This window comes from Oncorhynchus masou, chromosome 13 (assembly GCF_036934945.1).
Source record: "Oncorhynchus masou masou isolate Uvic2021 chromosome 13, UVic_Omas_1.1, whole genome shotgun sequence".
In the NCBI taxonomy this organism is placed as follows: Eukaryota; Metazoa; Chordata; class Actinopteri; order Salmoniformes; family Salmonidae; genus Oncorhynchus; species Oncorhynchus masou.
The window spans coordinates 49602909-49615414 of NC_088224.1; the positions used below are offsets into that span (position 1 = coordinate 49602909).

General features: G+C 43.8%; 1 protein-coding gene across 3 annotated transcripts in view; it reads left to right on the forward strand.

Annotated features, from left to right (window-relative positions):
- The first annotated feature begins 2696 nt into the window (after positions 1–2696).
- rnpepl1 (arginyl aminopeptidase like 1) overlaps positions 2697–12506 on the forward strand; it is a 59563-nt gene continuing 49753 nt past the window's right edge. For 2 of the 3 annotated variants that reach the window (XR_010457454.1, XM_064984155.1), the window contains exon 1: positions 2697–3576. Coding sequence is in view for 2 of the 3 variants with exons in the window: in XM_064984155.1 (XP_064840227.1) it covers positions 3115–3576 (462 nt within the window). In the remaining variant the exon portion in view is untranslated. The remainder of the gene's footprint in view (positions 3577–12506) is intronic. The other variant, XM_064984154.1, reaches the window with a different exon arrangement.

The following is a 12506-nucleotide window of genomic DNA, read 5'->3' on the forward strand; positions in this document are numbered from 1 at the left end:
CTTCTTACATCAGCGAATGTCACTAAGTGCTGTGTAGAAACCAAGCCTAAAATCCCAAACAGCAAGCAATGCAGGTGTAGAAGCATGGTGGCTTGGAAAATCTCCCTAGAAAGGCCAGAACCTAGGAAGAAACTTAGAGAGGAACCAGGCTATGAGGGGTGGCCAGTCCTTTTCTGGCTGTGCCAGGTGGAGATTATAACAGAACATGGCCAAGATGTTCAAATGTTCATAGATGACCAGCAGGGGCAAATAATAATAATCACAGTGGTTGTAGAGGGTGCAACAGGTCAGTGCCTCAGGATTAAATGTCAGTTGGCTTTTCATAGCTGATCATTCAGAGTATTTCAACCGCTTCTGCTGTCTGTCTGTTGAAAACAGCAGGTCTGGGACAGGTAGCACGTCCAGTGAACAGGTCAGGGTTCCATAGCCGCAGGCAGAACAGTTGAAACTGGAGCAGCAGCACGGCCAGGTGGACTGGGGACAGCAAGGAGTCATCACGCCAGGTAGTCCTGAGGCATGGTCCTAGGGCTCAGGTCCTCCGAGAGAGAGAAAGGAAGTGAGAAAGAGAGAGAATTAGAGCGAGGATACTTAAATTCACACAGGACACCGGATAAGACAGGAGAAATTCTCCAGATATAACAGACTGACCCTAGCCCCCCGACACAAACTATTGCAGCATAAATACTGGAGGCTGAGACAGGAGGGGTCAGGAGACACTGTGGCCCCATCTGATGATACCCCCGGACAGGGCCAAACAGGCAGGATATAACCCCACCCACTTTGCCAAAGCACAGCCCCCACACCACTAGAGGGATATCTTCAACCACCAACTTACCATCCTGAGACAAGGCCGAGTATAGCCCACAAAGATCTCCCCCACGACACAAACCCAAGGGGTGGCGCCAACCCAGACAGGAAGATCACGTCACTGACTCAACCCACTCAAGTGACGCACCCCTCCTAGGGACGGTGTGGAAGAGCACCAGTTAGCCAGTGAGCACCAGTTAGCCGCTGTAATAGGGTCAGAGGCAGAGAATGCCAGTGGAGAGAGGGGAACCAGCCAGGCAGAGACAGCAAGGGTGGTTCGTTGCTCCAGTGCCTTTCCGTTCACCTTCACACTCCTGGGCCAGACTACACTCAATCATAGGACCTACTGAAGAGATCTGAGTCTTCAGTAAAGACTGGTACCGGTTGAGACAGAGTCTGCGTCTCTCACATGGATAGGCAGACCTTTCCATAAAACTTTAGCTCTATAGGAGAAAGCCCTGCCTCCAGCTGTTTGCTTAGAAATTCTATGGACAATAAGGAGGCCTGCATCTTGTGACCGTAGCGTACGTGTAAGTATGTACGGCAGGACCAAATCGGAAAGATGGGTAAGAGCAAGCCCATGTAATGCTTTGTAGGTTTGCAGTAAAACCTTGAAATCAGCCCTTGCCTTAACAGGAAGCCAGTGTAGGGAGGCTAGCACTGGAATAATATGATCAAATTATTTGGCTCTAGTCAAGATTCTAGCAGCCATGTTTAGCACTAAATGAAGTTTATTTAGTGCTTTATCAGGGTAGCCGGAAAGTAGAGCATTGCAGTAGTCTAACATAGAAGTGACAAAAGCATGGATGAATTTTTCTGCATAAGTTTTGTCCAAAAAAGTTTGTGATTTTTGCAATGTTATGTAGATGGAAAAAAAGCTGTCCTTGAAATAGTCTTGATATGTTCGTCAAAAGAGAGATCAGGGTCCAGAGTAACGCCGAGGTCCTTCACAGTTGTATTTGAGACGACTGTTCAACCATCAAGATTGATTGTCAGATTCAACAGGAGAACTCTTTGTTTTTTGGGACCAAGAACTAGCATCTCCGTTTAGTCTGAGTTTAAAAGTAGAATACGCTTTTTGTGCGTATGGAAAATGTCTGGGATCTTTTTTTCAGCTCATGAAAAACGGGACCAACACTTTACATGTTGCGTTTATATTTTTGTTCAGTGTAATTTATCAATAGGGTCCATGTGACATTTTAGCTATTGTAATTAGCTGGGACGCCCAAACGGGGTCTCACATTTCATCACAGCTACAGTTGCAATGTCGATACAACCTCCATATGTTGTTTGCTCTGAAAATGTTGAAAGATGGGCTTGAATGTGGATCGTGGAGAAACTGGGGCATCATCTGGTTGACGTTTCGTCGTCATGCGCACCGCGGCATCCCCTCCATCGTCCTCCTGTAGAATTCCGGTCGGGAACACCCCTCCCCCCGCGTGCCCCCTGCAAACCGCTGAGCGCAAGCCAAGGACACCAACAACATATCCAGGGCAACGAGGAAACAATTACGAATAAAGGTTATCCATTGTAACTACTCTCATGGGATGGTGGTTTCCGGCTTGGCAAACGGATACCCATTGATACAAAGTATCACATTTACACTATGGCCGTCTACCTTTCTCTGCCATGAGTGTGAAATATGTATCAGTTTCCTGCATAATGCATGTCACTCACTGGTGCAACGCCAATTTGTTTCCCATTCAATGACTATTCGCTCCGTGGAATATGCGTTTTGTTAACGTCGAGTTAGAGCTGATGCTAAGGCTAATTAGGCTATAGGCTATGTTTAGGCTACCTTGCTGAGTCCACTCGTCTCTGTAGCGCCCCCCTACATTCTACAGCTCTAAAACTTTCCTGTCTCAAATATTTCCTCCCTCTTTTTTTTTTACTTCCTGTTTTCTACGGGAGTCACATAGCCCAAGCTCCTTTCATTTCAACTGTATGTTCACCCTTTTCTTGTTCTTTATTCGCGCTACATTGTTTTTCACAAGTCTGTCTAACCGGCTCCCAGATTCTTCTCTCTTTGCGTAAGTCGAGGACTTGGAAATGCACAACTCGTTCAACTTCGGTCCCGATGGATTTGACATATTTTTGATGTCCTTTTTCTCTACTGGTTTTTGTTGGTAATGTCACTCTGGAAGTAGTTGCCCAACCAAAGCCCCTTTTCTACAAAGTAACATGTCGGCAGCTAGCTCATTAGCTATGTGGCAGCTACTCTGGAGCTGACATATCTAGCTAATTTGCACATTTTATACGGTTGTTGTTCCTTTTTGCGCGTTCATTTATTCCCCACGGGAAGTTATAATGGCCCAATTCCAGCGTCCGACACTGTGTTGCTGCCGCAAAGTGCTCACAGTGCCTAGCAAGTCGTGTGAGGGTGGCCAAGGTCTGGGTCAGTGTCGCCTCGTCGACATCGCCTCTGCGTCCAACTTCCACTGCTTCAAGCTTCGCCACTTCCATCTCGACCTCCGCCTCAACTTTGCCGTAAAGGAGATCACTGGGTGGCAAGTCCTGGAACTTGTGGCTATCCAACCAGGAGTGCAGACTTTGGTTCTGGACACTCACCCATCCTTGCTAATTCAGTCCATAGACTGCAAGGTGCCTGGCACCACCGGTGCCCAGGACATTTCCCCGTCGCTCATCTACCGGGTAGACCCATTCACAGACTATGGATCTTCGCTGAATATCAGCCTCCCAGCCTACGCGATACGGCCGCACCGGGCTTTCCAGATCACCGTTCGCTACACAACAACAGACGGTCCTGCGGTAAGGTCACTATAAAGGTTCAGGCTACTGCACACTCTAGAGCGCACAGTTCAAATGAACTTAGGATCATTTTTAAACTCTCCATTGTTAACGTAGAAAGGCGTACTAAGTAAGCAATAGATGTAATTGTATTTTCTAAAACAATTTAATGAGTATGCTTCATTGTCATATGTTAAAGGCGCCCACCAGAGGGCAATGCCGCCCCTATTTCAACGTCATGTTTGCCCTAGAACGGAAATGCTTGTTTTGGTTCGACTTCCAAAGAATGACGTAGGCTACTTATACATATTCACGAATTGGGGTGGGGGAAGAACATCATGGTGATTTCCACGTGGAGTGGAGAAACGTCAACAAATAGGGAACTGACAGCATTAGCTAGCTATCTTCCTAAACGTATCTAGCTAGCCAATATTGTCTATTGTTTTTATTTTTTATTTTTTTACTACACCGTATTAAAAAGATTAGCCATCTGGCTAGGCTGGTTCTGGAGCTGGATTTGTCATAAGCATTTAGGGAAAACTTTGCCATAGATGGAAACCAAACCAGTATATTTAGCTTTGCCATTTATTGTTATTTTCAAAGTATCGACATTGTAATGGACAAGGCGCAACCTTTGGTAGGTAGTCTGCTGGCAGGTTATTCTGCAGTACAGCAAAGTCAGCCCGTGTCCAGGGTTCTCAAATGGGAAGTGAAATGATAGGCAAACAATAACTTTTCTCATGATACACTTTGCAAAGGACGTGAAAACACCCTGAGCTCATCGTTCACCAAACCCAAATGTAACAGCAAAACAAAATAAATAAAGAGGTTCCTTTTAATATTTTTTTTGCGGGTACCTGTTCATTATAGAAGAGAGGCCTATCATTTCACACTTTGGTTTAGTTGCACCAATCAGAGATATGAGGCATGACTTTAGTGGTCAAAACCATTCCCTAGATGAAGGCAGAACAGTTGAAACTGGAGCAGCAGCACACACAGGTGGACTGGGGACAGCCAGGAGTAATCAGGCCAGGTAGTCCTGAGGCATGATCCTAGGGCTCAGGTCCTCCGGTAGGAGACAGAGAGAATTAGAGGGAGCATACTTAAATTCACACAGGACACCTGATAAGACAGGAGAATTACACCAGATATAACAGACTGACACTAGCCCTCCGGCAAATAGACTATTGCAGCATAGATACTGGAGACTGGGACCAGGGGTGGGTCGGGGGACACTGGCCCCGTCCGACGATACCCCCGGACAGGGCCAACCAGGCAGGATATAACCCCACCCACTTTGCCAAAGAACAAGCCCCCACACCACTAGCACTAGAGGGATATCAACAGACCACAAACTTACTACCCTGAGACAAGGTTGAGTAAAGCCCACCCTGATCTCCTCCACTGCACGAGCCCAAGGGGGGGGGGGGGGGGTGCAAAACCGGACAGGAAGATCATGTCTGTGACTCAGCCCACTCAAGTGACGCACCCCTCCGGCATGGAAGAGCACTAGTAAGCCAGTGAGTGACTCAGCAGGCCAGGCTTAGACAGCAAGGGTAGTTCATTGCTCCAATGCCTTGCTGTTCACCTTGCACCCCTGGGCCAGACTACACTCAATCATAGGACCTACTAAAGAGATGAGTCTTCAGTAAAGACTTAATGGTTGAGACCGAGTCTGCATCTTTCACATGGATAGGCAGACCATTCCAAAAATTTGGAGCTCTATAGGAGAAAGCCCTGCCTCCAGCTGTTTGCTTAGAAATGTTTTGCTTCTGGTCAGGATTCTAGCAGCCGTGTTTAGCACTAACTGAATTTTTTTTGTGCTTTATCTGGGTAGCCGAAGAGTAGAGCATTGCAGTAGTCTTATCTAGAAGTGACAAAAGCATGGATTTGCTTTTCTGCATCATTTTTGGACAAAAAGTTTCAAATTTTTTGCAATGTTACGAAATTTGAAAAAAGCTGTCAATGAAATATTGATATGTTCGTCAATAGAGAAATCATTGTCCAGAGTAACACCGAGGGCCTTCACAGTTTTTTTGAGATGACTGTACAACCATCAAGATGAATTGTCCTATCCAACAGCAGATCTCTCTTGTTTCTTGGGACCTAGAACTAGCATCTCTGTTTAAACTCGGACAAAACAGATACTATTTCCAGGTCCCACGAAACAAAGAGATCTGCTGTTGGATCTGACAATTAATCTTGATTAGGGATGCACCGATATGACATTTTTGGCTTAAACCGATATATACAATATTTTCCTTGCCAAAAAAACACATACCGATGTTTACAGTTTTAGCGGCCTTTTAAGCATTCGAGTACAGTTAAATAGTTGAAACATATACACACACACACACTGACCAAACAATTATTTTGTTGCCATTTACATATGTCCCCATTACCAGTAAAACATAATCTAAACCTGTACTTACTTGTTGTTTCGCTGTTCATTTGTTCATTCTCAACCAGGATTTCATCATACATATCAAGCAGTGAAGTTTCAGCTCTGTCTGTCTGTGGTCTCTCTTCCTCAGTGCACACTGTCACTGTGTCTGTTTCCATCTTGTCCAGCTGTGTAGGTAACATTTACCATAAACCCTGTTTCTTGTCTGCATCAAAGTAGCGGTCCTTGTACCTAGCATCAAACATGATGGCGACACAGTAGAAGCTCAGAAAGAATGCTACTGAATTGCTTGTTCACGGCCTCTAGTAGAGTACTTTTCCAAGTTAACTTCCGACATGGACAGTGGGGTTTTGTTGAGCAGGTGTTTCAATGCCATGACAGAGGGTATCACGTCTGCTGCAGATGCAGTTGATGAGCTTATTTCTCGAGCCAGTTGTCAGACCCATGAGCATGCTGACATCACTGGTCCAAATGTCAGTCGTGAAGCTAATAGCAGTGTAGCTCACGGATGTGTGTTTCAAGAATACTATTGTAACTCCGGTAGGGCAACATCTGAAAAATAACGCATACTTGGTAGTGTGTACCGGGGCTCGAGGTGCTCGACCAGTCAGCGAAAGCCAACATCATCCACGTCAGAGAATGGCTGATTGTGAAGGGCAATGAATTCTATTGTCTTGGCAATAATGGATTTCAACTTTGAGTTGTCTCGCTGAAATTTTCTTACTCTTTCAAATGACTGTTCGACTTGTTGACTGCTCTATCCACACAGCAGAAATTGTGGGCTATGTTAGGAATGCTGTGTTGCATGTGTAGAGCTATATTTTTTTGTGGTGTCATTATGTCATCTACCTAGGTATGCACATCACCTTTGACATCGGCGTTAAACTAGACATTGGGCCCATACTGATGTTGGCATTTTCAGCTAATATCGGCCGATTCTGATATGCTTATCGATATATTGTGCATCCCTAATCTTGATGGTTGTTCAGTTCTCTCAAACAATTAATTATTGAATTCAATTGTTATGCAACATTGTGGGTAATCACTGGGGATCGTCTTTCAGTGAAAAAAGTGAATGTCTGCTTGTGGTACATTCATTATTTTATATTACACCAATTTGCCCAATGTGGACAGTTACTACATTACACAAGCTCACATTTTTACCACATAAAATGTTGTGGAATTACACAATAATTTGCTACTTTATAAAAGTTTATAGTCTTCACAAGTATATTGAATTGATTGCTTTAAACAGATTCATACAGTTGAAGTCGGGTAGTTTACATACATCTTAGCCAAATACATTTAAACTCAGTTTTTTACAATTCCTGACATTTAATCCTAGTAAAAATTCCCTTTCTTAGGTCAGATAGGATCACCACTTTATTTTAATAATGTGAAATGTCTGAATAATAGTAGGGAGAATTATTTATTTCAGTTTATTTTCTTTCATCACATTCCCAGTGGGTCAGAAGTTTACATCCACTCAATTAGTATTTTGTAGGATTGCCTTTAAATTGTTTAACTTGGGTCAAACGTTTAGGGTAGCCTTCCAGAAGCTTCCCACAATAAGTTGGGTGAATTTTGGCCCATTCCTCCTGACAGAGCTGGTGTAACTGAATCAGGTTTGTTGGCCTTCTAGCTCACACACGCTTTGTCAGTTCTGCCCACAAATGTTATATGGGATTGAGGTCAAGGCTTTGTGATGGCCACTCCAATAACTTGACTTTGTTGTCATTAAGCAATTTTGCCACAACTTTGGAAGTATGCTTGGGGTCATTGTCCATTTGGAAGACCCATTTGCGACCAAGCTTCAACTTTAACTCGACCGATAATGATTTTCAATACCGATACCGATTATTGGAGGACCAAAAAAGCAGATACCGGTTAATTGGGCAATTTTTTTAAAATTTATTGTCATTATTATTATTATTTTTTACATGTGTAATAATGACAATTACAACAATACTAAATGAGCACTTATTTGAACTTAATATAATACATCAATAAAATCAATTTAGCCTCAAGTAAATAATGAAACATGTTCAATTTGGTTTAAATAATGCAAAAAAGTGTTGGAGAAGAAAGTAAAAGTGCAATATGTGCTATGTAAGAAAGCTAACGTTTCAGTTCATTGCTCAGAACATGAGAACATATGAAAGCTGGTGGTTCCTTTTAACATGAGTCTTCAATATTCCCAGGTAAGAAGTTTTAAGTTGTAGTTATTATTGGAATTCTAAGACTATTTCCCTCTATACCATTTGTATTTCATTAACCTTTGACTATTTGATGTTCTTATAGGCACGTTAGTATTGCCGGTGTAACAGTATAGCTTCCGTCCCTCTCCTGGCTCGAACCAGCAACACAACGACAACAGCCACCCTCGAAGCAGCGTTACCCATGCAGAGCAAGGGGAACAACGACTAGAAGGCTCAGAGCGAGCGATCTTTGAAACGCTATTAGCGCGCGCTAACTAGCTAGCCATTTCACTTCGGTTACACCAGCCTCATCTCGGGAGTTGATAGGCTTGAAGTCATAAACAGCGCAATGCTTGACGCACAATAAAGAGCTGCTGGCAAAACGCACGAAAGTGCTGTTTCAATGAATGTTTACATGCCTGCTTCTGCCTACCACCGCTCAGTCAGATACTTAGATACTTGTATGCTCAGTCAGATTATATGCAATGCAGGACACGCTAGATAATATCTAGTAATATCATCAACCATGTGTAGTTAACTAGTGATTATGATTGATTGTTTTTTATAAGATAAGTTTAATGCTAGCTAGCAACTTACCTTGGCTTACTGCATTCGCATAACAGGCAGTCTCCTTGTGGAGTGCAATGAGAGAGAGGCAGGTCGTTATTGCATTGGACTAGTTAACTGTAAGGTTGCAAGATTTCTCCAAAAAGTATTATCGTTGTCCCCATGTGCAGTTGCAAACCAGAGTCTGGCTTTTTTATGGTGGTTTTGGAGCAGTGGCTACTTCCTTGCTGAGCGACCTTTCAGGTTATGTTGATATAGGGCTCGTTTTACTGTGGATATAGATACTTTTGTACCTGTTTCCTCCAGAATCTTCACAAGGTCCTTTGCTGTTGTTCTGGGATTGATTTGCACTTTTCGCACCAAAGTACGCTCATCTCTAGGAGACAGAACATTTCTCCATGCGTAGTCCCATGGTGTTTATACTAGCGTACTATTGTTTGTACAGATGAACGTGGTACCTTCAGGCGTTTGGAAATTGCTCCCAAGGATGAACCAGACTTGTGGAGGTCGAAAAGCACAGTTAACTTAGTGTATGTAAACTTCTGACCCACTGGAATTGTGATACAGTGAATTATAAGTTAAATAATATGTCTAAACAATTGTTGGAAAAATGACTTGTCATGCACGAAGTAGATGTCCTAACCGACTTGCAAAAAACTATTGTTTGTTAACAAGAAATGTGTGGAGTGGTTGAAAAAATGTGTTTTAATGACTCCAACCTAAGTGTATGTAAACTTCCAACTTCAACTGTATATTTGGCTTGGTACTGTTGATTTTGTATGCATCTGTCCGCCGCAGGACTATGAACGGCATTATAATTTGAATGCTTGAAATGGCACAGACAACTTGGGGCACTCTCTGTATAAAAGCCGATAGCCGCACGCCAATACACCGATTTGAGGGTCAAACCTGAATAACAGCCAGCCCTACTCAGTGTTGATATCCTGTGCCGGGTCGTAATTCGTTGAAGTTTTGTAACAAAGCAACTGACTTGTTTATGTCCCGTTTCTGCAGCCTCCCAGAATGTCCATCTAGATGACTGTTCAACAAATTCTCTTCTAACCAGTGATGTAAAAATGAGTGTTAATGAGTGGTAATCTCTTCCATGGATATCATATTGAAATCAATGTAACAGGAGGCAAAGGTTTTGGGTGTATGCTCCACCGGCGGGCCACCCATTAGGGGCGGTGCCCCACTTGTGATTGGTCACCAAATATTTGTAATAAAAAATTAGCAGTCTAATCCATTTGCTTTTGTCTTGTTTGTTAGTTTTTGTTGTAAATGTCGATCTTTTCTCGCACATCCCTCTCCTTTTTCCTGCCTGACTCCCTCCTTCCCTTTTATTGCTCTGTTGTCTGTACAAACACAACACTGGTTTAGTCATGCCATGGCTACATTAATTGGCCCAATGCCAGACAAGAACGCTAACCACCATCCCCAAAAAGTTGAAGAGCAACTGCCCCTAAAAAGCAACTAATCCCTTTTGAAACGGCCTATGTGGCATCGATATGAGCCAGACATTTATTCTAGCGCCCGGGAGGCAGCCCGGTTCTGAAATGAATGCAATCACTTTTCACCCGGGTCAAACTCCTCCCACCGGGGAAACCTGGGCCAGATAAATGAATCTCCTCATCCGATGGGTCGCTGTTATTTCATCGCCACCAGACAGTTCAAATCAAAGGATCACAGCCGTTTGAGACTGAAAAATGAGTATACCGGTAGCTAGACCATAGACTTTTGGTCATGTATCTGGTTATGCATATTTTGAGAATCAATTATCACTATCATCGCTAGCACCGTCACCGGTCTCAATCTAATCCAATCTGGAGCCAGCCTGTCTCCATCTGTGAAGCATAGAATTAGCTTCCAAACGCAGCTCAAGAAAACAAATGATTTCATCCACTGTTCTCTTGCTATTTTCACAGCTTGTCAGGCAAGACCTCAGAATAAAAGTGTGTCATGTGACACAAGTACCCTTGTGACACCTCTGTTGTTGCCAGTCTCCCTTGACTCTTAAGAAAAGGACATGCCATCATGAGGCCTCTAAAAGTGACAGGAGATACTGCCCTGATGTCACAGGCGGCTTCATAAACAACAACAGGTAATGTGTGTTATGTGATCATTCCAAGCTTGATAAACTAGTAAGCTAGTTCCCCAGCCAAGAAGAAACAACCAGTCAAGTCATTTTGGTTGTGGAGTGCATTAGCAAAAGGTGCTATCCTTTCTTTAGAACAAAATACAATTCATCACTTGGCTGTCTATTACATCACCCCGTTACAGGCCCTTGCAGTAAACACCACCTCATGAGATTGCCTGCTGCAGTGGTTCGAGAGATTTCCAGTTACAGCTGAAGACAAGCAAGTGGGCCCTCATCAGCATCATGCTGCCATGCCCTCGCTGGGAGCTTTCTTATGAATGGAACAGTCAGCCACATGTTTGCAACAGCTTTTATAGGCTCATTATTTGTACAAATATACAAAGTAACCCACTAAATTACTTGGATACATTTGATAAAGCAATTGTGAAATGTAATTTATGTAAACTGACTTAGATGCATATAATGTCCAGGGCATAACTTAGCCTGGTGGAACCAGCCTGATCACCATATAATGTCCAGGGTATAACCTAGCCTGATGGAACCAGCCTAATCACTGTGTTCACCATATAATGTCCAGGGTATAACCTAGCCTGGTGGAACCAGCCTGATCACCATATAATGTCCAGGGTATAAACTAGCCTGATGGAACCAGCCTGATCACTGTGTTCACCATATAATGTCCAGGGTATAACCTAGCCTGGTATAACCAGCCTGATCACCATATAATGTCCAGGGTATAACCAAGCCTGGTGGAACCAGCCTGATCACCATATAATGTCCAGGGTATAACCTAGCCTGATGGAACCAGCCTGATTACTGTGTTCACCATATAATGTCCAGGGTATAACCTAGCCTGTTGGGAACCAGCCTGATCACTGTGTTCACCATATAATGTCCAGGGTATAACCTAGCCTGGTGGAACCAGCCTGATCACCATGTAATGTCCAGGGTATGACCCAGCCTGGTGGAACCAGCCTGATCACCATATAATGTCCAGGGTATAACCTAGCCTGATGGAACCAGCCTGATTACTGTGTTCACCATATAATGTCCAGGGTATAACCTAGCCTGTTGGGAACCAGCCTGATTACTGTGTTCACCATATAATGTCCAGGGTATAACCTAGCCTGTTGGGAACCAGCCTGATCACTGTGTTCACCATATAATGTCCAGGCTATAACCTAGCCTGGTATAACCAGCCTGATCGCTGTGTTCACCATATAATGTCCAGGGTATAACCTAGCCGAGTGGAACCAGCGGATCACTGTGTTCACCATATAATGTCCAAGGTATAACCTAGCCTGATGGAACCAGCCTGATCACTGTGTTCACCATATAATCTCCAGGCTATAACCTAGCCTGGTATAACCAGCCTGATCGCTGTGTTCGCCATATAATGTCCAGGGCATAACTTAGCCTGGTGGAACCAGCCTGATCACCATGTAATGTCCAGGGTATAACCTTGCCTGGTGGAACCAGCCTGATCACCATATAATGTCCAGGGTATAACCTAGCCTGTTGGGAACCAGCCTGATCACTGTGTTCACCATATAATCTCCAGGCTATAACCTAGCCTGGTATAACCAGCCTGATTGCTGTGTTCGCCATATAATGTCCAGGGCATAACTTAGCCTGGTGGAACCAGCCTGATCACCATATAATGTCCAGGGTATAACCTAGCCTG